This window comes from Aspergillus uvarum, assembly GCF_003184745.1.
Source record: "Aspergillus uvarum CBS 121591 unplaced genomic scaffold BO82scaffold_23, whole genome shotgun sequence".
Lineage (NCBI taxonomy): Eukaryota > Fungi > Ascomycota > Eurotiomycetes > Eurotiales > Aspergillaceae > Aspergillus > Aspergillus uvarum.
In genome coordinates this window covers 107,203-131,774 of record NW_020291320.1, presented here as the reverse complement: position 1 = coordinate 131,774, position 24,572 = coordinate 107,203, and the positions used below count along the sequence as shown (strand labels likewise).

The 24,572-nt window shown below is 53.6% G+C and overlaps 5 protein-coding genes across 5 annotated transcripts; 2 read left to right on the top strand and 3 right to left on the bottom strand.

Annotated features, from left to right (window-relative positions):
• Positions 1 to 1,482: 1,482 nt before the first annotated feature.
• Positions 1,483 to 2,649, bottom strand: BO82DRAFT_253311 (uncharacterized protein; the record flags this gene model as incomplete). Its single annotated transcript, XM_025630892.1, has 1 exon — positions 1,483 to 2,649. A coding segment is annotated over one exon (1,167 nt), but the record flags the coding sequence as incomplete, so codon positions are not given.
• Positions 2,650 to 2,963: 314 nt separating this feature from the next.
• On the bottom strand, positions 2,964 to 7,311 carry BO82DRAFT_334151 (aminophospholipid-translocating P4-type ATPase NEO1). Its single transcript, XM_025633251.1, has 2 exons — positions 5,209 to 7,311; positions 2,964 to 5,159 (listed from the first exon to the last, which is right to left on the bottom strand). Exons 1-2 carry the CDS (start codon positions 6,998 to 7,000, stop codon positions 3,190 to 3,192), a joined length of 3,762 nt encoding a protein of 1,253 aa, XP_025492461.1. The 5' UTR covers positions 7,001 to 7,311; the 3' UTR covers positions 2,964 to 3,189.
• Positions 7,312 to 8,197: 886 nt separating this feature from the next.
• Positions 8,198 to 14,549, top strand: sec16 (COPII coat assembly protein SEC16). The gene is made up of 3 exons (XM_025641429.1): positions 8,198 to 8,398; positions 8,468 to 13,797; positions 13,858 to 14,549. Exons 2-3 carry the CDS (start codon positions 8,493 to 8,495, stop codon positions 14,436 to 14,438), a joined length of 5,886 nt encoding a protein of 1,961 aa, XP_025492460.1. The 5' UTR covers positions 8,198 to 8,398; positions 8,468 to 8,492; the 3' UTR covers positions 14,439 to 14,549.
• A 300-nt stretch (positions 14,550 to 14,849) lies between these two features.
• On the bottom strand, positions 14,850 to 16,792 carry BO82DRAFT_353825 (checkpoint protein HUS1 family protein). The gene is made up of 5 exons (XM_025635060.1): positions 16,663 to 16,792; positions 16,369 to 16,487; positions 15,394 to 16,273; positions 15,178 to 15,254; positions 14,850 to 15,113 (listed from the first exon to the last, which is right to left on the bottom strand). Exons 1-5 carry the CDS (start codon positions 16,703 to 16,705, stop codon positions 15,087 to 15,089), a joined length of 1,146 nt encoding a protein of 381 aa, XP_025492459.1. The 5' UTR covers positions 16,706 to 16,792; the 3' UTR covers positions 14,850 to 15,086.
• Positions 16,793 to 19,266: 2,474 nt separating this feature from the next.
• BO82DRAFT_282154 (GAS2 domain protein) lies at positions 19,267 to 23,382 on the top strand (the record flags this gene model as incomplete). Its single annotated transcript, XM_025631358.1, has 1 exon — positions 19,267 to 23,382. One exon carries the CDS (start codon positions 19,267 to 19,269, stop codon positions 23,380 to 23,382), a length of 4,116 nt encoding a protein of 1,371 aa, XP_025492458.1.
• Positions 23,383 to 24,572: the final 1,190 nt, after the last annotated feature.

Below are 24,572 nucleotides of genomic sequence, written 5' to 3'. Positions count from 1 at the left end.
AGGGGTGGGAGATAAGGCCGGCCAACGAGGCCTCGTGGTCTCCATGGCTGCTGTCTGCTATCGATCCCACGTAGTCTATTCCAAAGTGACTTTTGTGTCCAGCAGAGTAAAGAATCAATCAATATGCGTGCGCTCTTCAAGCATATCACCCTACGCGCCTAGATCCAAGAGCCCAGAATGGCGGAGCAAGGGAAGTGTGTCAATCGCGGAAATCAAACCCACCAAGATGGAGGCCCACCCAGCTCCCATGAATGGGGTCGGAGGGTGCTGCGGAGGGTGGAAGTAAAGAGAGGGTCGAGTGGGTGTGTAATAAGGAGTATGCTTGGTGTTGAGTTGAGTTTCAATTGTCTGATGATAGCAGTCTTTCCTGGATGGCTCCTATCTCAATTGATTCCCGAATATAGAAGTGGGGGATGATCATGAACACTCATCACAAAAAAGCAATGTGTTCTCACACGCTAACCTGCGAACATCTTCATCCCTCCCAGGTGAACTCCAAAACCGCTAAAGCAGATCCCACCGGGCGATGCACCGCCGACAGGCCAAATCGCGCATCCGCCGCCCCGAACAGCGCCATCCAATCCTCCAGCGTTCGTATTTCAACTACGTCTGGTCGAGCCGGAAAAGGAGTGTACGACGAAGAATTTCTGGTTCAATAAGCCGGTGGGAGTCAGGGTTCTCTTTGAAGAGAGAAGGGGTCTTTCCTCATCGGGCTGATTCCTTCCCAGAGCTTGAGAGCTTGAGATGCGCGCGGGGGAGTGAAAGCTGTTCTTTATCTCTCCACTCAGAGCAGAACTGAGTCAATCAGGGCACATGCAATTGGTGAGCTTAGTCTATTTGAGCAATAAAGCCTGGGGAGAAGCTGGGGGATCGGCTGCAGCTCCGAGAACACATGATATCTGGCCAGATGGGCCCAGCACCCCCTCCTCCAGGATGCATTTTCTCGGTATCAAGTAGCTGAAAGCATGCTAGATACTAATTCACAAGAGCACTGCAGCTAGCCATCTCCGAGTCAATGGTGGTTGAGCTCTCGTGGGCATCAAGTACTCTACCCAGCTCTTTTCATTCTTTTTCCGTTAGATACACATTCAACATAGCCCTAGAATCCGCAATCCCTGCATGTTAGGTAACAAGTATAGGGCAGGATAAGATGAAATGCACAGAGTGTTGATTCTCTGCAAGACACGTTGCCACGCGCACACATTGTATCTATCAGATGTAAATGTGCTGGCGTTTGGGATAGTTTTCCGCACGGTTGGTTGAATAATGTCACGTCCATAGCGCAGAACACAAGTAGCTTAACATGTTCTGCCATTAAAGCACCCAGCTTGAGAGCCTGTCTTTGAGCAAGCTCTTATTACCTACTAGGTAGCGAGAGGGCTACGTGTTTCGCGATCCATAAAGGTCGCATTTCCGGGTTTTCAAGATGGTTACGCACGTTCTTCCTCGGCTGCACTCAGTCAACAACTGCTAACATCAACATCAACACCAAGCATACTTCTCATTACACACCCACTCCACCGTCTCCTCCGGACCCTCCGCCCCCATCCACCACAACCCCGGAATACTCCCCGTCTCGCCCACCACCACCGGAACCCCCTGCTCCCCCGCCACCACCTCCACAGCCTTTTTGATCAGAGGCGTAGGATTCCACATCCGCACACTCCGCAGCCCCGCCTCACATGCCTCGCGCTGCGCTCGCCGCAGAATCCCCGCGATAGCCCGTACCACCCGCCGCCCCTCCGCCGACTCCACCGCAAACCCCTCCTCATCCCCCTTCCCACACACCCAATACAGGATATACAAAACCCCATTCTCGGGTAGATCACCATAATCATGACTCCACGCACAGCACACCCCAGCCTCATCATCCCCGGCCCCTTTGATCAACGGCACCGGCCGCGGCGGCTCCATCAGCCGGGCCGTGAGGTCCTCGCGCGCCTGGAACCACGCAAAATGCTCCCAGCTGGGGATGATGGCGAAGTGCACCGTCGCAGCACCAGCACCACCAGCTAACCTTCCTTCCCGCAACGAAGCGCACCTCATCCGCTCCCGCAACCGACCCAGCGCCGCATCACTACACATACACGCGCGAACATCCTCAGCCAGTAAATCCCGTATCCCCTCCGCCTTCCCAAGCCCTTCCTCCGCTTCCCCATGAATGGTACTAGTGTCCAACTGCGCAGCAGAAACCCCCCACCCCACCGCAGGGAACCCCCTCCCCCCAAACCCCTTATAAAACCCCGTCCCAATCTCAGAAAACCCCATCACGAACCGCGCATCCCCCCCACCGGGCCCGGCCAACTGGCGCACCAGCTCGCGCAACATGCGGGATGCGTACCCCTGCCGTCGAAACTCCGGGCGCGAGTAGAGGTTCGCAATGCCGTAGCCGGTGACTTCCTGGAGGGTGCCGTTGCGCGCGACGAGGGCGCGGCGGCGGTAGGTTTCGCAGGCGCTGAGGATTGTTGTGGGGTCGGTGGGGTCGATGAGGATCCAGCATGTTAGCTTGCCGTTGGCGGCGAGGGGCTGGCTGAGGAGGGCTTGTTCGCGGGCGAGGTAGGCTGCTGTGGTGAGGGGGGTTTTCCACTGGGTGCTGTTGAAATGGGTGGCGGTTGCGTGTTCGGCGGGGGTGGCGGAGTGGAGGGTTAGGGTTTTGGTGGGGGAGGGGGAGGGGGAAAGATTTTCGACGTTGGGGGTGGGGGGCATGGTAGCTGGTTTGCGGAGGATTGAGGGATGGAGATTATAAAGTGCAGGTGGAGGTGCCTTTATAGTACCTACCTACCTACCTACATTGTCCCTCCCGTGCCGCCCCCACTTGCTAGTTGTGCGTGGCGCCTACTTAATGGAGTATACTATGAATCCTTCGTCTATATCCTTAGTCTGGCATGGATGTACCGCGTTTACTGTGTTTGGCTTAGTCTACGAGAAGAATGGCGACCTCAGGTTGAAGCCTAGAACATAGTGTTGGAAGTAGTGGTGTCATTGGATTGTGTCTATGGACCGCGGTTGTGCTAGCTAAGCATAAATTAATTCCATAAGACTTGGTGTTAGGTCAGAGGATCGGCCAATTCGTCGCTTGGCAACGGTCCGTAAGCAGAGCTAGCTAGACGAATGACAGAGGCGGCCGGCGGAGAGAAAGAGTCAAGTCTAAAAGGATGGAAAATGGGCAACGAACGGCCAAGCAGATAATCAACCCCGAACTTTCCGGTAACTGGGCGGACTCCAGGACCGCATGATCAGTTTCCCGGCCCAGACAGGGACGACGGCCACGGCGGTGACGGCGACGACGCGCCAGAGCCAGTCCAGGGTGATGATGTAGGCGAGATCGAAGTAGTCGCCCAGGAAGGGGACGCTCGCGGCGTAGACCAGGGCGGTGCTGATGATCGAGAAAATCATGAAAGGGTGCCAGGTGGTGATGGCGATGGCAACCATGAGGAGTTCGTTGATGACCAGCGCGGTGAAGGAGACGCTGATGAGACGAGGGCCCGTGATCGTGTCGAGCAGGATCTGGGACAAGCCCTGAATAACTGCCCCTTGGAAGACGGACACAAAGACCCAGGTGAAGAAGGAGCGGTAGCTGAGACTGCGCCCCGTTTTGAGTTCTTTATATAACTCCGGGTAGAGGTTGGCCAGTTCTTCGTCGACATCCCGGTCGAAGACGAGTGAGAAAACTGGCCCGCTGGTGTAGATCGTCGCATACCCCACCATGAGCCAGTTGATAAAGAGACCCTTGGGGTCGAAATGACTAGCGATGCTATACATAGTCTGGCAGGCGCTGATGATAATACCACGGTGCATGATGAACTGCGCCAGCTTGGCGGACCGCTTATACGAGTTGCGCCCGTGCCAGACCAAAAGCTTAGTGAGGTGGTGGAACTGCGTGATGCTGAAATCCGCAGCAAGAGAGGCCTGTCGGCCTTCTTTGCCCACGATACCGATACCCACGTCCGCAGCTTGGATCATGGAGACATCATTACCACCGTCACCAATGCAGCAGACACGCTTCTTGGTGTGGTGGCGGATGAGGTCGGCGACTTCGGCCTTCTGAGTCGGAGAGCAGCGGCAAGCGATAACAGCGGGGAGGAGCACGGCGACAGAGATGAAGGATAAGCGGAATTGGCTCAGCATGAGAGCAAGGGATTCGCCGTCAATGAGGAGGCAACAGTCGGTCTTGTTGCGCAGGAAATCCAGGGCTTCTTGAGCCGTAGACTTATCTTTGACCTTGGCGACAGTGTGGATATACTGTCCACGAGCGACTAATTTGGCGGAAATTGCCACGCAACGTGCGGTTTCGACCTTATCTCCTGTCAACATCCAGATCTTCACTCCAGCGTTGCGGAGCAGCTCCAAGGAGGGCTTGACGTCCCTCTGGAGACGGTCCTCCACACCAGTCACCCCAAGAAGCTCTAGATCCCGTTCCAGGTATTCGCCAATCACCTTGGCCATACCTGCATCTCTTCCTTGTAGGGCGAGCGATGCTTGTCTGTACTTTGTAGTGAACTCTGCGTACTGTTGCTCGGACAATCGCCTCCTTCCGACCACCAGAGTCCGCAGGCCCTCACGAGCCATATTGGCGGTTTCCTCATCAAGCCAATCATTGGTAGCGACAATCGTGGTCATGACGGTGTCTGCACCCTTCTGATAAAACCAGATCTCATTTTCGTGCTTGGATGAGTCCAATATGCTTTCGTCGGTCTCGAATTGGACGATGATTCCCATCCGCTTGCTTTCGGATGTGAATGGAAACAATTCGAGGATCCGAGCCCGCACAACAACGTTGCCGGTGTGAGTAGACTCGAGAACTATGGTCTGTCGATCGCGGTAGGCCAGCTTCAACCCGACATCCTCTGTGTATCGAACAATGGCGATCTCGTCGGGCGAAGATGCCTGGTAATTAGTAACCTGAACACCATCCTCTTCGTCGGTAGTGGGGGTGACATTGTGGCAAAGCGCAAGAGCTAGGACGATATCTCGAACGCGCGAGCCTATCTCCCTTCGTGTGCGGGGAGCCGCCCCGGAGCCAACTTGCGTTCCAAACACGGCTGATGGCGTAGTGAGGGAGTCTCCTGAGAAGCTTTGCTTGACGTAGGAAGTCACCTCTTCCATCGCTTCATTGGCATACGAGACGGTGCCCACATGGATTTTCTTGAGCTCCATTTCTGGGTAGTGTCAGCGATCTGTCCCTAGTTATAGCACAAGGTGACATACCGTTTTGCGTCAGGGTACCTGTCTTGTCGGAAAGGAGGTATTCAATTCTACCCAGGTCTTCAGGGATAGTGCTTGTCCTTACGACAGTCCCAGGAATATCCTTATCCTTTTCAATGAATCGGCCATAAACCGATTTCGCCATGTCCAAGTTGACCCGCAAGCTCATTGGGATGATCGTCGAGAACAAAATCAAATAAATCATGATAGCGACATACCAGACCTTGTCATTAGTAGGTTGAAACCCTTCCAACGCAACTAGAACAATTGAAAGAGCAAGAGTTAAGATGCACAGAATCTTAGTCAAGTTGTTGATCTCATATTCCAGTAGTCCGACCTTCGATCTTGACGGAGAGGTTGACAGCGCAGCGCGCGTTTGTGACCCTGTATAGATGATAGCAGCGTAAGTAATTGTATTAGATGCAAGAACGGTATTGGCCCATGCGGTGTTGTCAATCGTCAAAGGAGCGGAGTTTGGCTGGGACTCTTGATCGTCCTGGTCTCGCTCGTGGTTGGATTTGTCCACGTGCGGGTCATAAGAAGACGATCCCAGCTCGATGTTACCGACAAACTCGTTAACCCGTCTATCTGGTGCGCTTGCAGTAATTTTGAGTCGGGTGAAGTTGCGAAGGGCCAGACTTTGAGACAGTAGAGAAGGCAGGCGTAACTTCCAGTCAGTTTCTCCATCTAATTGATCCGTACGTATGAACGTGTCATAGGCCGAGGAACTGTTTGCTTCATTTGTCACGTCGCTTGTGCTGGGTTCATCTCCATGGTCGTCCGGAATAAGGTTCGAAGGTCGCTCCACGGCAGAGCTCTGACGAGCAGCAGTGTCATTAGAGAGACTCTGGAGAATCACTACGTCTGCAGGCAGGCGTTGATTCTTGCGAACCTTCAGGACATCGCCGACTTTCAAGTCCCTTGATCTCTTTGTCACTTCTAGAACACCTGCCGGTCCGCTAAAGCTCAAGACGGTAAACTCCTCCGCATTTGCCTCAGCATCTCTGCGCCGGCGACCAATATCATCCAAAGCTTCCTTGCCGAGCGAGATTGAAACGACAAAGGCGAGAGGTGCAATATATGAAGACATGTAGCCGATTCGGAGCACAGGCAATATCTGTGACAAGGCGACGAGGAGGAAATATATGTTGAAGAAGAAAGAGAATTCGTTGTAGAGGGTACGGGGCAGAAAGCTCCAGGGGGTGTATTTGGCGTTCGATACAATGTTTGGTGGGTATTTTAACCGCTGCGTTTGCCCGACGAACACATCGCGCGGAGGCTTGGTCTCGGTCGGATTCAGATCCTCTGCTGCTGGAGGGTGAGAGGAGCCGAACCAAGCTCCTGCAGCCTTGAGACCTGGAATCCATCGCCGCGGGCCCTTCTGCGACAACCGCTCCATATCCCTGAGAGAGCGAGCAGAGCTACGCCGGCGTGCGTTAAGCAGAGGGGCATCATCATCAGTGTATGTGCGCGAACTAGCGTGCGACCTTCGAAGTCCGTCCTCATCGCGATCCTGGTCCTCGAGTAGCCCCTCTGTATCCTCCAACCCTCCTCCATGTGTTCCAGAGGTGGTTCGCTTCCACCGGTTCCCAACTCCGACGCGGAGATTCCGCAGCGCTATGCCCGGACCACGACTCCTTTGTCGATTTTCTTCTTCCCTCGACAGGCGATGTGCCCCGTAAAGATGTGTTGTGCTTGGGTCGAGCTCCTCTAGGTCGAGATCGTCATCCGAGCCAGAATCGCCTGCGATGCTGGACCGGTCGTAAGAATGGGGGTACTCGGATAATGAAGGCATGACAGGCAGAACAGGGAAAGATTAATGATGGCGTTCCATGCGATAGAAGAGTTCCGGAAGCTGCTGTGAGTTCAAGGGTATTCTCATGTCACGGTAAATCGCATGCAGGTTGTCCCGAGCAAAGCATCGCTGTTGTCGGGGTTTGGAGGGGGGCGGGCTGTGTACGTTTCGCCGCGATTGCGACTGCGGGATGCGGATGCGCGCCAAAGGTGGATAGGGTATACGCAATTGCGAAAGCGAATTCAGGATGGTCAGGGAAAATCTTTCAGTACTTTGGGCCACTCCTGAGATCGACCCAGTTGACCATCGGGTGAAAGAACGGTTTTTTGGGAACTAGCTTAATCAATGATGGTGGCCTAAAGAGTCGAGAGGCTGTGATGGCAGGCGGAGAGCGGCCCAATCACATGACGACGTGCCGAGTCGCCGACTCCACGCGCGGGTGTGGCTTACCAACTACTAAACCATCGATGTCATCGGCACATCGGTCGGAGGGTATCTCTTTCCATCTAACTTTCTTTGGCTTCATTCATACCACTCTATATCTGTGATTCACACAAGGACAATCCTCTCCTGTATAACCATTGTTGAGATGTCAGCATGGGCAATGTTGTCTCTTAAAGATTGTAGATATACTCTATCTTCTCCTCCACTGCTTGCAAGAAAGGTATCTATGAAGAGAAGGAGGATATATATTTTCAACAGTGCACCTCTCCAACTCTTCAATTCATTGCTTTCTGAACCATTTCGAATTCGTCTACGGCTGCGGAAGGCCTTATACCCAAATGATAGCTTACTGACTGAGAAATCTCTTACACACATTATAGAAGCATATTCTGGCTTCCCTTTTCTCTCCCGAGGGAACTATATAAGTACGTAAACACCCTCTCTCGGATGGAGCTCCACAACATACAATTGAGTTTGGAGCCTCTAAAAGGCAAGTACAGAACATTGACACTCTGTAGAACGTAAGATCCGAAGTGAACACATACTTCGCTTTTGTATTGTGTGAATATGTCTGTTGGTGTAGAATTGTCCTTATTACACAGACCTACTACTACTGCAGCATAAGTGCACGTGAACCCAAGAAACAGGTTAGGTGGCACTTCCGCGCGGCAGAACAATGTTCCGCCCCGGATGACGGGCGCGTCCCAAGGACGGATGTTCATTGCTATCATCATAAGCAATCCAGAACGGCCGCAGCTGTCCGGACTGGACTCAAGAAAGGACTACGCAGGCACCTGAAGATGCAGTCATGATTCCATTGTCTCATTATCTCCTGTAATGTCTATGCAACTGCATAGCTCTCTTTCTTCTTTCCTTTCCTCTCCCCGGTCCATGTTCCTTGCCTCTTGATATCTGACGACCCTTATCATACTAATCTGGTTGTCAGCCATCAAGGTATGTTCACCCCCCCCTGGCCTTGGGAAGAGTGAAGACAGGGACTCACGTTCATTCATGACTTCCAAGTCCTCAAGCATTATCAAAATCCATCATGGCACACACAAATGCAGCGGCTGTGTGGAATCCGGCTTTTAGGTCGGAAGATGATGTCCTTCCCGTGACAACTCCGACCGAACTCGAAATCGACACCGCGATCGAAGCCACTAGCATTCCTCTTGGCTCTCCGATGGAAACTCCTCACGAAGTGTCTTTCGGTGACGTGCTTTCTTCGCCATCGTACTATGCCAACAATTCCCAAGATGCAACTGCGCCCAATGTGAGCGTTCCCGAGTCTCCCGCGAATCGCGAACAAGCGCCAGTTCAGGACGACATGGTCGCAGAGCCACCGGTACACGATACACACAAAGACCTGCCAACGGCTAATAAGGAGATCATTGAACCGTCGGAGGAGCACACCAGCATACACGGAGACACAGCGGAGAACTCTACCGGGGAACATGTCGAGGGCGTTGAACCAGTACCGAATGGCGAGGAAGAAACGCAAAAGCCTGTGGCAAATGCCAACGACTTAAAAGAGTCAGGCAATATCACTCCCACCGGTCCCACTGGTACATTCCGAGGGGACGAGCTCCCGAATTCCAATGGAGAGATCCAGAGCAGCCACGATCTCTGGGGGAGCCCTGGCCAAGAGGAACAAGACGGTGATGACTTTTTCAATCAGCTCAAGACGCAAACAAAGCCCATATACTTTTCACCTGAAACAGAGACGAGATTTGAAGAAGGCGTTCCTTTGCTGAATAGAGGCATTGATTCTCTAATTGAGCCCCCGGAGACGGTGGAAAGCCGAATCAATAATGTATTCAAGGCTGACGGGGAGGAGGAGGATGAATTTTTCAAATCCGTGCAAGACTCGGTTTCTGAGCAAAGTCCCGAAGTTCAGATTACTCGAAAGAGCACGTCTCAAGTGCTGGATTCATTGGGCGTATCGGAGGAGCCAACAAACAATGCTGAGGAGCCGAGCGAGCAGGATCCTGACAGTGCTCTGGCTGCAGCGGGCTCAGACATGTCCCCAGTTAACTCTACTGATACAAGCGAGCAGGAGCTCGCGAGCGCTTTGGCTGCAACAGATTTACAATATCCAGTCGACACCGTTGATTCAAGCGAGCAGGAATTTGAGAGCGCCTTGGCAGCAGCCGGTTCGCAGGCTCCAGCGGATACTCTTGATCCTAGCGAGCAGGAGTTCGAGAGTGCTTTGGCAGCAGCCAGCTCTCAATTTCCAGTCAGCGCTGCCGATTCAAGCGAGCAGGAGTTACAGAGCGCCTTGACAGCAGCCGGTGTGCAAGTTCTAGTCGACGCTGCTGATTCAAACGAGCAGGAGTTCGAGAGCGCTTTGGCTGCAGCCAGTTCCCAATTCCCGGTCAATCCCGTTGATCCGAGTGAGGATGATTTTGAGAGGGTTTTGGCTGCAGCAGGCTCACAGGACAACATGAAAAAGAGCTCATCCGACGATGATTTGGCTGCACGCTGGCAAGCAGAGCTCTCCGATGAACACGCCGACGGTCTACCATCGGAAGACGACCTCGCAGCCCGATGGCAGGCAGAGTTGGACGACGATGATGACCTACTTTTTGAAGACGAATCTGCTGGAGGAACCAAGGAGCCAAGTTTCCAAGAATTACTTAGTAGCCCTGCTCTGATTGCTCAAGCCGGGCCCAGTCCCCTTGCCCCGCCGAACAACTCGGTCCGACCCAGAGTGCAGGAAAGGTCTTATGTCCCACACCAGCCATCTACATCGGATCTGCTCCAGGGAATCCCCGCAATGAGCCCCGGGGCTGGCTATTTTGCTCAACAACCCCGCCCGACTGAAGGAACAAAGAAAGCCGAGAGTTTCGCCGAACGTGCCAAGGAGGGTTATAGGTCACCTTATGATCTTCCTGAGGACCTTACGCGCCCTCGTCGACCCGTTGTTACCAACAGGGCAGTTGTTGCGCAGCCGGGCGTCCCGCCGCCGCCGCCGCGAAGCAACAGCCTTCCAGTACCTCCGCCAAAAGCGCCGGGTTCAGCATCTTCCATGCCCACACCTCCGGTCGGTGCGACATTGGCTGCTACTGCACCTGCACCAAAGAACTTCTTTGAGGAACTTCCTTTACCGCCGCCTCGCGCACCTTCTCGACCGGCAAGCACGGGTCGATACACACCTGCTCCGAATCCCGTGCCAGCAGCGCCATCGTACTCAGCGCCTCCGCCACCGGTTAATCCGTATGCTAGCGCTATTCCCGCTCTCCAGCCAACTGTCGACTCTCAGCTCCAGCCTCAATTACAACAACCTGAAAGAATAGACCCCTATGCGAGTTTGTTGAGCCCAAGTGCTCCTGGCGGCGCACCTGCAGCTCCTGCTGCATCGAGATATTCCCCGAAGCCACCAAATTTGCAAAATGGAATCAAGCCGCCAGCCTCCCCGAGATACTCCCCAGCTCCCCCAGCATCTGGTGCTCCCCCGCCTCCTCGCAACCGCTATGCTTCTCAGGCTCCTAGCCACACTGGTCAAGCTGTCACCCTTCCATTCCAACCCCGTACCTCAAGCCCTCTGGCTCATCATGAGAAGGTCTCCTATCGTCCTCAGGAGGAGTTGGAAAAGCGACCGTCCTTAGATCATTCGGCTTTCCCTCCTACCATCGACGTGCAGTCTCATTCCGAGTCTGCCACCAACCCGCTTTTTACACCTGGCGAAACTGCTATTGAAGCCACAATTACCGGTCTTGACGTAAGCGAAGAGAAAGCGAGCATCCCGCCGGTGTCTCCCCCGAGAAATCAATATGCTCCGCCCGAATATGTCAATGACTTCGCTCAACGGATTACCCCAGCCAGCCAAGGCAACGCTCCGCCAGTCCCTGCACCCGTGGCGGATGAGCCTCCCTTCATGCCTCCGCGTAGATCAATGACACAATCACCAGGCCAGCAAGCACTTGGCCCTCGATTATCTGTGCCATCAGTTGAGCCTTTCCAAAGACCTGCCTCAGCTCATGGCTCCGGCTCACCTACCAAATCCGTGAATCCTTACGCACCAGTCCAAGGCTCGGTTCATAACCGTGCCGCCTCTAAGCAACTGGACTTCATTCCTCCGACCGATGACCAACAGTTTGACCCTCTGGAACGCTGGAAGGGGGCGCCAATAGTCAAGTTCGGTTTTGGTGGCACGGTTCTATCGTGTTTCCCTAAGCATATTCCTCGATACGCTGCTGGACAAATGGCTCCTAGAATTAAGCCAAGTCCTGGAGAGGTGAAAACATGCCAACTCAATGACTGGATCTCGCCCCCGGAAAGCATTGTACGCCACCCAGGTCCCCTCAAGTCCAAATCCAAGAAGAAGGATTTGCTTGCTTGGCTCTCAAGCAAGATAGCCGCATTCGAAAATGAAGGTATCCCGGAGAGTGCTCGACTCCTCCCGGATGGCCACAAGCGCTACGATGAGAAGGTTCTATTGTGGAAAGTCGTTCGCGCCATGGTTGAACACGATGGTGCCCTCGAAGGCTCACCTGAGGTCCAGAAGTCCCTGCGCAGTATCATCCTCCCTCATCTACAGAGCAACGAGACAGAGGACAGCTACGACACAGGCTTCCAGCCTATCAACACCTCTCAGCTCGCCGATGCGCCTTCTCGACCGGATGCAGCTAATTCTCAAGCTATTGGCACACTCCGGACCAATCTTCTACTTGGGGAGCGTGAAAAGGCCGTCTGGGCGGCAGTGGATAGTCGCTTGTGGGGTCACGCGATGCTTTTAGCGTCGACTATGGACCGCTCGGTCTGGAAGCAGGTCGTTCAGGAATTCGTTAGACGTGAAGTCAGATCGACTTCCGGAAACACCGAATCCTTGGCAGCTCTGTACGAGATTTTTGCCGGCAACGTCGAGGAGAGCGTTGATGAGCTGGTGCCGCCATCAGCAAGGGCTGGCTTGCAAATGGTCAGTAAAGTGGATGGACATGGTTCTGCCAGAAACGCGCTCGAAGGCCTGGAAAGTTGGCGCGAGACACTCGGCCTCGTACTCAGCAACCGCAGTGCGGAGGATCACCAAGCTCTTCTGGCCCTTGGACGGCTGCTCTCCAGCTACGGCCGCGTCGAGGCTGCGCACATTTGTTTTCTTTTCTCACGAGCTGCAGTGTTCGGGGGCGTTGATGATTCTCAAACGAGTGTTGTCCTCTTGGGAGCTGACCATCAGCGATCTTCCACCTCTGCACTGCAGGACGAAGACTGTATATTGCTCACCGAGTCCTATGACTATGCCAATTCCGTCCTCTCGGCCTCCCCGAAGCCGCCACTCTGTCATCTCTTGGCTTACAAGTTGGTATATGCTTGGTGTCTCGCCGATCGTGGCCAAAAGACAGAAGCTCAGCAGTACTGTGATGCTATTGCAGCCACCGTAAAAGCGACGACCAAATCCTCGCCTTATCATAACCAGCAGCTGTACTATGGAGTTGACGAGCTTTCAGCAAGATTGAAGCAGTCAGCTAGCGACGGTGGCTCGTCATGGATTTCAAGGCCCAGCATGGAGAAGGTTTCTGGCTCAATGTGGGCCAAGTTTAATAGCTTCGTTGCCGGAGAAGACCACGATGCCACATCCACCGACCCTGCGAAGGGTGGCGAGGCAGATATAGGTCCGTTTGCTAAGTTAGCTGGTACGCCTACTGTGAGTCGCTCGCCTTCCGTATCAGATATCTACGGAGGGCAACCGAGTCATGGCGCTGCTCCTTCGCGTTATTTACCAAACAACCAATACGCTCCGACTTCCTCACCCGAGCAGTTTCGCGGCAGATCGTCTCTTGACTCTCAGAGATCGTCTTCCTACAATTTTGGTCTCACACAGCGACGGGGCTCGCAGGACCCTTCGACGCCGGTTGACAATGGCCCATACCAAGGGGGAATGTTCTATAACTCGCCACCATCAAACGCAGGCTATCAGCAAACACCTCCTCAAACTTCGTATATACCTCTGGCACCTGTCGAGGAAGATTTAGTCTCTCAGCCCCAGGCTAAGGCTCCGTTGGCTCCGGGACCTGGGTCCCCTAATATGGTCTCTCCCTACCAACCTCCTGGATATGGATCCTTCGGCCAGCTGCTCCATGAGACTCCTTCCACCATCTCTCATGCAGACGAGGGTGGCTACATGCCTCCGGTGGGCGGTGGCGGCTATGAGCCTCCCGCAGTTTCCAACGCCGCACCCGAGTCGGAAATGCCCGAGGAACAAGACAATGAAGAGCCGACTAAGAAGAAGAAGTCATTCATGGATGATGATGACGACGATGATCTAGCTGCCCGGGCCGCTGCAGTCCAGAGAGCGGAAAAGGCACGCAAGGACCGCGAAGCAGATGAAGCCTTCCGAAAGGCTGCAGAGGCTGATGGTAAGTGACACTACAGCTCAATATCTCTTTTCATTCGCTGGACTAACATTGGTGCCTTAGCCAAACGAGCTTCGCCCACGAAGAAGGGATGGTTTGGTGGCTGGTTTGGTGGGAAGAAAGAAGGCGAGAATCCCGGTGGTGGCCCGATTCGAGCCAAGCTTGGCGAAGAGAGTTCCTTCTATTACGATACTGAGCTGAAGAAATGGGTCAACAAGAAAGATCCGAACAGCGCAACTGCAGCTCGTGCCACACCGCCACCCCCACGTGGATCCGCGCCTCCCAGCCGGACAGCCAGCGGTAGCATTGGTGCGCCGCCACCACCTGCAACAACTGCATCACCGGTGCTGTCTGGTGCCGGTAGCCGCCCTCCATCTGCTGCAGGTGCCCCTCCTCCACCCCTTTCTGGCAGCCCCGCCCCGCCATCCGCTCTAGGCGCTGCGCCTCCGATCCCACGGTCCATCTCGACTGGCGCCGCAGTTCCCACACCGCCGAGTGCTGGTCTCGCCGCTCCTCCCCGGCCGGCGACCTCGTTGAGCAATGCTAGCTCCATCGACGACCTGCTTGGGGCGCCGCAGGCACGCAAAGGCCCTACCGCCAAGGGCAAGAAGAAGGGTCGCTACGTCGACGTCATGGCAAAATGATTGACCTGTTCCTTCTCCCCCTCCCATTCCACTCGGGATCAGGACCTTAGTGGTTTATATTTTGTACCCTTAATTTCTCTTTACCATTTCTTATAATGTCTAACGATTCCTCTTTGTCGGAACCCCCAGATTATATTTCGTGTCATCGGAGGACGTGACCTGGCTTTGTCTAGGGAGAGTCCATCGGTTTGATTTGACGTTCGCTCAGCAAAAAAGCGTTGCATGCCGTCTGACTTACTGCTGAGAGTACTCACAAGATGGGGGCTTTCCATTCTTGGCCGGGCGGTCTTTCCTTTGCATGACTGGTTAGTCCTCGTGTATATTACATGTGTGCACATATTGAACTTCCGTTTTTCTACTATATGGTCATTTCATCGCTTGACCTTAGCTATGAATGAGTGTTGAGGATGATCCTTGTTCTGAGTATATGCCTAGCATTTTTCTCTGAGACGTTTGTTGCTGTCAATGTACCATGAATTCTAGCATGGAGCTGGAAATTGTGCGCTTAAACCGACCGATCTATGTGCGTAGGAAACAATGATATGCTTTGTAGTACAGAGCAGGTATAACTAGAGAGTGATATAAGTATTCAAAGGAGATTCGTGAAGCAAGAATGTCGTGATATAGATCCGTGTTCAAATGATGAGATCAAGCCGCGTATGAATTGATGTAGTACTACAGACGATATGAGTTAGCGACACGCCAGTTTCATCGGTTGTCTGGGGTTCAGCATCCTTACCGTGAGACACGAGTCCTCTTCATTAAACGTCCCCGGGAGATAGACATAGAGAATCAAGGCCGTTTCGTGAACGAAAGCTAGAACGCATAGCGATTAGCACAGCCTCTCTTGTTACGTCAATGGGAGAGGGAGTCCGGGAAGCAAGCTATGTTCAACCATAGAATACGAATAAAAGAGGAAAGAAAAAAGGGGGGAAGGGGAAAGGGGCGAACGCACAAGCAACCACCCTCGGACTCAACCTCCCCACACTCAACACCTTGCCCCAATCGCGCCCATCGATCCGCACGCGCGCCCACCCGGCCTCATCATCCCCGGGCACCGCCCGCATCCGCTCGCTCGGCAACCGCTCCATCTCGCCCTGGGACAGCTGGCCCGGGTCCAGCGAGGGGTTGACGAGGTCGGACCACACGCTCGAGATGCGTAGGGCGTCCGTGGCGATCGCCAGCCGGAGGGAGCCGTGCATGTTGGCGGACAGCTCGAGTTTCGGGGCGGTGGCCGACACGCCCGTCGCGGTGGGTTTCGTGGCGGCATCCGAAGCGGCGGACGCAAAGCCGTGGCCCGGCGAGGCGAGCTTGGTGAACCGCTCCGAGATGCTCTTCAGTTGGCCCAGGCTCGGGAGGATGATGTGCACGTCCGGGTCGCGGCAGCGCGGTTCGTGGAGGCCCTCGACGGCGGACTCATGGAAGACCTTCACGGGGATTTCTTGCGTGATCACGGTTTCGCGTTCGCGGCTGGGCCGGGAGGGGCCGGTTGTTGTGTCAGTAGTGGTGGTGGTGGATGACGGGGGCGCATGGGCCGGGCCGTTGGTGATAGTAGGAGGGTCATTGCTGCTACTACCGCTGCCCGGACCAGTTTCAGTTCCAGGTGCTGGTGCGGTGGTGATGCCCAGTGCGTTGGACCCGGGCGCCCAGGAGAGCGTGCGGATGGTCAGTGCCAGGAGCGGGATGCGGCCCTTCTGGGTGAGGCGGAGTTGGGCGGATTTGGCGTCGACGGCGGAGCGGAGGGCCCGGTGGAGAGCGCCGATCGGCACTTCGAGGTTGATGATTCCGCCTGAGTTGGATTCGAGAATGTAGCTTGATTCGTCGAAGATTGCGTCCTGGTGAATGTCCTGGTTAGTTTGATTGTTTGATTGAAATTAATACTATCAATGGTCCATTTTGGTGGTAGGTGGTTGCTTGGTTCGGGGCGTACAATTGGCAATTGTGCCCATACTTGGGTGCCTTGGTCGGGGATGATGGTGAAGCGAATGTTGCCTGGCTCTAGGCGCATCCAGCAGGTCTTGCCCAGGGATGAGAGGGAGGCAGTCAGTTCTGTGGAGTTGGCATGTGGTGTTAGCTATATTCTATGGGCCTCGTTATTGCGCAAGATGAGTTGGTGGTTTGGTTCTAGGCCTTCAGAGCTTTAAGGCTACCTTAAGGCTACCGACCACCCGAAACGCCAAAACGCGGTAGATGGAGCAGCACGCGACAGAGGCAATGAACGTACTGGAGAAAGTCTCCGCGTTGGTGAGTCTCGTTCGAAAACGCATGTTGTATTATCGCATTTCTCTGAATAGCAGGTGGGATTATTGTGTAGACACAGTTAGTTGATGTTGAGCGCAAGGAGTGTTGATTGAATGAATGCAATGATGGTTATGGTGAAGCTCGGCCGATCGGTGTGGGGAACCCGCGAAGAGCAAACAACACAAACTTGTCCACCAATCTACAGATTTAGAGTATGACAGCCTTCATTCTTCTTCTCATGATCTCCGCGCTTTCTGAAACATGTTACAAGTTCCCCTGACTTAACGTGTCGCTTTTTACTTGGTTCCTAGGTACTGAGAATAGAGTCGATGACTATTTCGCCTATCAGAGCGGCGACCGCCACTTACACCGATCCTTCTAGCCAGCTGGTCGGCTAGGACGTGGCGCCTTGCAAGTTCCTCCATGACACAACATGATACATCCCTACTCCTCATAGGGATCCCGGCAAATATCACCCACGTGGCTGGCGGTACAATCGCCCTGTTCATCAGATGGGGCGAGAGGCTCCATGCCTTTTTCTAAGCCGAAGGTCCTTGTTACTTCCCTTACAGACCTCAGCTCCTCGACTTACAGAGGCACTCGACCTTGCTGGTATACCTCAGGGATGCTATACTGGATGTACCCTTCCTGTACTCCTTCGCAAAGGGGAGGACATCTCGATTGGGCATCCCTTCCATCAAGGGTTCACGATCCCTGGTCTGGGAGTCGAGGAAAGCGAGCATACGCCTTGTCGCAACGAATCCTTTTCACTCTCCTGCAGTCTGGGAGCTTCCAATATCATCCCACTCATTAATTAACTTTCTTTGAACTAGCTAGTGTCCTTCTTTGCGATGATACTCCCGTAGTAAACGCAACCTTGCTGATCGGAAGCCAGCAATTGCCTACTCGGGCTATTGATCATAACACTTCTCTGGTCGCGAACACGGTAGAGTTTTGATGGACATGCAAGAGATGTCGAAGTAATCTCCAATGCAGTCCATTGATAGCAGCAAAACACCCAAGAGACTTTCATAACTCGAAACCATATAACACCCAAAGCAAAAGAACTAGAACGGTCGCAGATATGAGATACGATATGCAAGGGGGCGTCGATCACCGATCTACTCTCCGACGGCTTCTCAACCTCAAGTGGCCCGAGAGAGCCGACAAGGGCAGCTTGTGAACAGCCGGAACACATTGCGGAGGAGACATTGTCTCGCACAACATCTTTGATCATACTCCAGATCGATTGTGCACAGGTTTCCATGCATTGGGAGGGCTCCGGAAAGGGGAAAGAAATAGTCTTGTCCGCCAGGTTCCGAAGGTGGATTACTGCTTACTCACTGCATGGAGATGGGTCTCGTGTGCACAGAGACAGCAGTCATGTTGATTGTACAGGAAATTTACGGAGTGCCGGAGACTGTATGTCGTACAGGATGGTGTGCATTTGTTGTTGACAGATCCTATCCGACTTAAAAGAAAAAGGGGGGGGGAGAGGGATGTTTTGTTTAAATGGAGGAGGTTGGAGTGGAGGAAAGGAGAAACAGTATGGAGAAGTACGGAGCAGATACCATAGATCCTAGACACACAATTATTAAGAATGGAGCTGTTCTCTACGGCGAGTCTAGGGCTTTTCTGGACGAGATATTTTTATTACATTAGTAATGATAGGGCAGGTTTATGCCTGAGTCAATGGGAGTTGAATGGCAGAGTGGCAGTGTGAGTGACAGTAAAGCCCCATCGGGATTCACGAGAATAAATAACCATTATTTTGCCCCTATTAATCCTGACGCGGCTCCACTCTCAGCATTCCCGTGTGTCGCGCAGCCAGCTAAGACTAGCTCACTCACTCACTAACTAATTGACGAGCTCCTCTCTCTTTTCCTCCCCGTTCTACCCAGGCCAACACTCATTCTAACCAACTCACCACTGCATAACTCGCCCCTCTCCCTCCCCGATCTTCGAATCATCGTTGCCACTCCAGTCATTCTCTTGAGTCAAGAGCTGGTCTCCTGAGATCGATCATCATCATCATCCCACTCTCGTTATCGCTGTGCTTCCTGCAGCCGCCCAACTCTCCCTAACTTCCCTCTAAGCCTGTTTTTGGGCCCTGCAGTGTGATCTATCACCACCACTAACCATCACTATCACTAAGCATCATCCCATAGCTCTGCCTCTCTCTCCCTCTCTCGTCCCATAGATCTCACTCTCCCCTCTTGCACCTCTTCATTAATTTCCGCCCGATCTTAACCTTTCCTCTGGCCCTCATACATTCTTTCTACCATTGGGTGCATTATCAAACTGTGTCGGCCTGATTCGGACTTTAATTCCTTCATTTCACCTCCGCATCCTCCCGTCTATTACGACATTTCGACTCATCTCGAACCTCGAACCAAAAACTCGACCTTCTTCCCCTCCTCTTCTATAGACTTTGGCGGGATCGCGTCAGCATGCTTGCTCTTCAGCTATATTCTCTCTCTTCGACCTTCGACATTGCGACCCGACCTCCATCACTTAAACCTCACTACTGATCTTTTGCGACAACTCCGATCTGGTCCTCTCCCGGCGATTGCCGTCCTCTTCCGACATGGCCAGTAGTCGCGTCGCTCCCCTTCCCTCGCCAATCTACCACCGCAACCCACCGCGATCTCGATCTCCGAATCGACCGATCCCCGATTATGAACATACCGATCCCCTCCTCGGGAGTCTTTCACCCGAGTCGACTCTCCAAGCGCTCACCTCCACCAATGCCGTCCCCAAAAACGAACGAGTCGCCCATGATATCCTGTCCAGAAGTATCGCTCAGGTCTCCCCAGCGGAAAGAGCCCTCGCAATTCGCGCAGCAGTTGTCGCTCAGAAATTGAACCGGTGGTACAAGGAACTCCAGTCATGGAATTGGCCGAAACAGACCGGTGATGAGAAGGGATTGGGCTTCATCCCTCCGTCCGATGCGACCGACGAGGATTACTACGGTAGCCTGCCCGCCGCCGTGGTAGAGGAACACGAGAAGCGCATTGAGGAAATCCGAGACGAATTGGACGTGCTAGATATGGACGAGCTCAAAGAGCACGTTCTCAATGCCCACATTCCGGCCCGGTCTCGGCCCTCGTCAGCCAACAGTAGCTTATCCGTCCCTCCTCAACTGTCTTACGTCCAGTTAAGCGATTTCACTGCCGTCATCACTGCCACTATTCTCCGAGCTCTGCCTCTTCTATCGCGCCTAACGACCTTGCTCTCAATTTGGGACGTTCGTCTCTTGGTTCTGCGACAGATTCCCGTTTTGCTTCGCAGCTTGCGCCTCGCCCGCTCTGAGTTGGAGGCTGCCTTGAACCTCTTAAAGTCTTCCGATCCTCCTAGCGAGAAGGATCCGTTGTTTTCCCGGTCCAACTATCATGCGAAGCGCTCCCAATTGGAAGCCACTGTTGTGTCGGCTGGCCGAAGATTGGATTGCGTGCTTGACGCCTTGGACGAGTGCGAAGATTCTATTCCCGACAGCTGGATCGATGATCTTGAAGGTATCGAATCAGAGTTTGGCTCTTGGACCATGCAAGCAGAACAACGTACCGTTGAGAACGAGTGGCAGCGCATGACGTTTATCTCGAAGACCAGCATCAACCTCGACATAGAAAACGACGTGTCCAAACAATTGTCTAGTGATTCTCCTCGCAACGAGGACCACTCTCACGGATCGTCTGCTCCCGTTGTACAGACATCTCACACTTTCCCTATGGAAACCATCGACGAAGAAGAACTCAATACTCCTGTGGAGGCCGCGCCTCCTTATCAAGGAACGAGTTGCCAGGAAGATACGAGTTTACCATCGGTCATCGAAGTGGCTCCCTTGAGCCTGGATTGTACGGCTTCACCTGCGCTTTCGGAAGCGACCAACATCCCCGCTGAGTTTGTTTCCAGCAATGCGACCCCCAACGTTTCCCAAACTTCCATTGATTCAACATCTCGTCCTGTCACACTTGCCTCTTCTACGACTAGCGTCGAACAGGAGGAGGATGTTCATGCGTTTGGAACACAACTACCTACCTCTCCTGATGCGGTGGGCTCGGATGAAAAGCCCTGCATGCAAAGTCCCGAGAACTCCCTTGGCAACGAAATGCCTCATAATGAAGCAATTCGCGCTCAAGATACATCCGACCGTCTTGACGTACAGCCAGTCAATCCTGGTACGGAAGAGCAAAAATCTCTAGCTTGCGAGGAGGTTTCTTCGGACCAAGAAATCCATCCCTGCAAACAGGAAATCGAGCGCGTCTCAGAGGAACCGGATAAGCTTCTACCAACCATCGAACCAGACATGCCTTCGGCTGCAGAAGAGATCGGCCATCCATGCCCCACGCATAAATCTTCTAGTCTAACTCTTCCAGAAGATAGCCTACAGCCACCAAGCAGCCCGCAGACAGACACTGGGAGCGTAATCATACGGCGGCCCAAGAATTTATCCATGTCCCCCCATGTGCAAGGGGTAGACACCCCCAAAATTGAAGAGGACTCTTCACCTTCCACCACAAACTTGAAACCCTACGATCAACACTGTGAAAATCTACCGCCGTCATCGAATCTGGATGAAGAATCCGCATTGACCAATCAGATTGGTCAGAACGACCTGGCCGAGGTGCCGACAACAAAGCCACCCAGTGGTACAAACTCGATTTCCGCCTTCAGCTCTGATTCCCCCGGAACTTCAGCAAAGTCGGTAGTTGCAAGCAGTGACGAAGAGCTCCCACCCCGGACTTCTTCTCTAACGCTGAAGGAAGCTACGGACGATCCGACTCCCAAAAAGCCTCTTGAAAGTCCGATCAAATTGTCCAAGACTCGACCGGGTCCTCTGATCTTTGAGCCAGAGCACGCAGACTCTCGCCACAGGCGCAGGTCGATTGCTTCTTCTATCTCGGACTATCCTTCGCTTGTATCAAGCCCGGAGAGGCGTGGACCGCACGAATCCTCATCTAACGGAACTCCTTTGCTTCTTGAAACCCCCCCACCCTTCCAGGCCGGCTACCAGTCATCTGATCCTGTAGCACCCGGTAGCGACCATACGCTGCGAGAAGACCGCCTCTTCCGCCTTGATAGTCAGAAGGCTTCTCCGCATACGGATTTCGCTCACAACCGAAATCTCAGTCTTCCCTTGCAGCGCTTCATCAATGAAAGGTTAGAGTTAACCTTTGGAGACGAGAGCAGCAGGGAACCTGAAGGCACTGCAACTACCGGTAGGCCCAAGGAAGTGTTTCCTAGCCTACACTCTGGCCCGAAGAAATCCTCTTTAACGCCTCAAGCCGCTGCATCTTCGATCTCGACCAAAACAACGCGACGTTCTGCCACTCAGTCACCCGAGGTCACTCGTGGTGGGAACCCCAAACAGGGGACAGATGGCATTGCAAAGACGCTGCGTGAAGCTTGGGAGCATACTAAGAACGCTAGCCCAACAGCATCGGTCCCCAAGGCCCCGGCAGCGCCCCTAGAACATTCAAACACAACGCGTCTGAAGAGACAGTTGACCTCACATCCTAGTCTTGAAAGCATCGGAGCATACCGATCGGAAGCTCGATCTAATGATGACTCTTCATCCATCCCAGCCTTCCTCAAGACTGCGTCGCGGGCGTCAACCCCAACCCCGCAGATGAGAAAGCCCAAGGACTATTTGGATGAAAAGATTTCCTCTATCCTGACTGCCCTCGATGCGCAGATTCACCTAGTGTCTGCGGACGCCCATGAACACGATGGACATTCGACATCATCTTACCCATTGAAACAAAGGGAGCGCTTTCGCTCTGTCTCTCCTCAGGGCTCGCCAGCTCGTAGTGGCACACCTACTCCGTCATTGACCATCACCCCCGCCGTTTCCCGCCGGCGCTATTCCCATGCACACGCTCCAGAGGAGAGTTCCGTGAAGCTCTACCATCTGCACCGGGGTGGCAAGTCGGCCCCCACCAAGCTGTTCGTCCGGTCAGTGGGCGAGAACGGCGAGCGCGTCATGGTTCGTGTTGGTGGTGGATGGGCAGATTTCGCAGAGTACCTGAGAGAATTCGCCGTCCATCACGGACGCCGACATGTTTCAGACACGCCTCTGGTTGAGGTCCAGGAGCTTTCTCGCACCTCGCCTCCGTCTCCACCTAGAAATAAATTGGCGCCCACTGCCAGCGGACGGAGAACCCCGTCACGACCGCCTTCTGTCCTCAGTAACCGGCCAGGGTCATCATTAGCTGTCCGCAAAACCCGACGGACCTCCAACGTGTCGGATATGACCGAGTTCCGCTCTTCCAACCCTGGCGACGTACTGAGTACTTCGTATTCGCCCATGTCAACTGTCTCCTCGCGACGGCGACTGTCAACGTCGTCCAACGCCTCGATGGGCGCGTTCTCAGCAAGCGAGTTCCGGCATGGGTCTTCGTATTCTCCCACGAACACCGCCGCAGGCAATGTTAACCACACGGTTCCCCTCGGTCTCGCAGGGCCGCGTCCCAGGCACGTCTCGATCAGCGCCGAGAGCGAGGCATGGGTGGAAGACGTACTCGGACAAGCTCGAAGGAGCTCATCCCTGCGCCCTTACACTTACGGCCTCGCGCCCCAGGAGCCGGAGCCCGCTCCCGAAAAGGCGCCCCCTCCCGTGATTTCGAAATCCCGGAGTATCAGCGACCTGGGAACCGTCGGCTCCAGCCGACGCATCGCTCTGCGCGGACTTGGAAGACGTTAAACCGTTGCAAAGTTCACATTCCTTCATCTCTTCATACACCCCGACATCCGAAACCTACCTTCCCTCCTCTTCTTCCCTCTCTTGATTATCTGCTCTGTTCACTAGCACTGGCGTTGGCCGTTCATTACCCGGGGGTTTCTTGCATGTTGGATTCGGTTTCGTCTCGTCACCAAAGAGACAGGTAGGTGCATACAAAAAGTGGTTTTCTGCGCAGCAAATATTTTTGGCCTCCATCATTCCCCCCCCAATGTCTTGATCTACATTTGCATTGGCTAGGCGAACAGGTCTTTCAATTCCTTTATTTTGGTGTCTTATCAAGACACGACAGCCTTTCATGTGACCTTCACATCGCCCACTTTCAACCTGGTGCATCCGCGGGGGTTCACTTTCTACTTTCAATTCGTGTGATTTACTTATATCTATTCACCGATTTGCTTTCTCCCTCGAGCATATCGGGGATCAATTCTATCTCGGGTGTTCGGGAGGGTCCTGGTTGACCTCCCTGTCTGCCTGTTCTTTTCAGGCTATTGCCGGGATCCGATGTGAGGACCTAGTGTTCGAATATGATGCTGAGATATAATGTTCAGATCCAACGAATTAACTTCAAATCAATCTCAAATCGATTGAATTCTAATACTCTGGTTGTAGACGGCTTGATAGACACCAAAGCTAGCTAGGTAGGTAGGCTCTTCTAGTCATAACCATTGAAACACTCAATTATCTCAGGATAGGACAGTCAATGACTCTACACACACAAGAATGACATCTCTTGCCCTATGGACGGAAACAAAAGAACAAATCGCATTCGTCCTACTCGTGCAGCCACGATGGCACCGAACATCACTTCCTTTCCCCGCACCCCAATCCCAACCACACCGAGGTAATCCGACAAGTGCTCCAGATTTCACCAGCTCTCCCTCCAGCCCCCAATAAAAGGAGAAAGGGGAGCAAATAGCCTGCTCGACAACTAGAATGCCTCCCCAATATTAGAATCGCAACCCTTCGGAAGTGTACACACACGCTCAAAGACCCTGGGATCTCCGTCCCCTACCATAAAAGAATGGGGAGCAATCTCAAGAAAAGCAAAGCACTCTGCCTTGCGGATTGATAGTTGGCCGCCTGACCTATACCCCGGATGAAATTGGAGCAGTGAAGTGATTAAAGGGAATGACCAAGGAGGCAATAAGTGT

Coding starts and splice junctions, on each gene's coding strand:
- sec16 (XM_025641429.1), top strand. CDS start 8,493: ATGGCACACACAAATGCAGCGGCTGTGTGGAATCCGGCTTTTAGGTCG. Junction 13,798..13,857: donor AAAGGCTGCAGAGGCTGATG/GTAAGTGACACT, acceptor TTGGTGCCTTAG/CCAAACGAGCTTCGCCCACG.
- BO82DRAFT_353825 (XM_025635060.1), bottom strand. CDS start 16,705: ATGCGTTTTCGAACGAGACTCACCAACGCGGAGACTTTCTCCA. Junction 16,488..16,662: donor CAACGCGGAGACTTTCTCCA/GTACGTTCATTG, acceptor CCAACTCCACAG/AACTGACTGCCTCCCTCTCA. Junction 16,274..16,368: donor TATGGGCACAATTGCCAATT/GTACGCCCCGAA, acceptor GACATTCACCAG/GACGCAATCTTCGACGAATC.
- BO82DRAFT_334151 (XM_025633251.1), bottom strand. CDS start 7,000: ATGCCTTCATTATCCGAGTACCCCCATTCTTACGACCGGTCCAGCATC. Junction 5,160..5,208: donor AGGTACCCTGACGCAAAACG/GTATGTCACCTT, acceptor GACACTACCCAG/AAATGGAGCTCAAGAAAATC.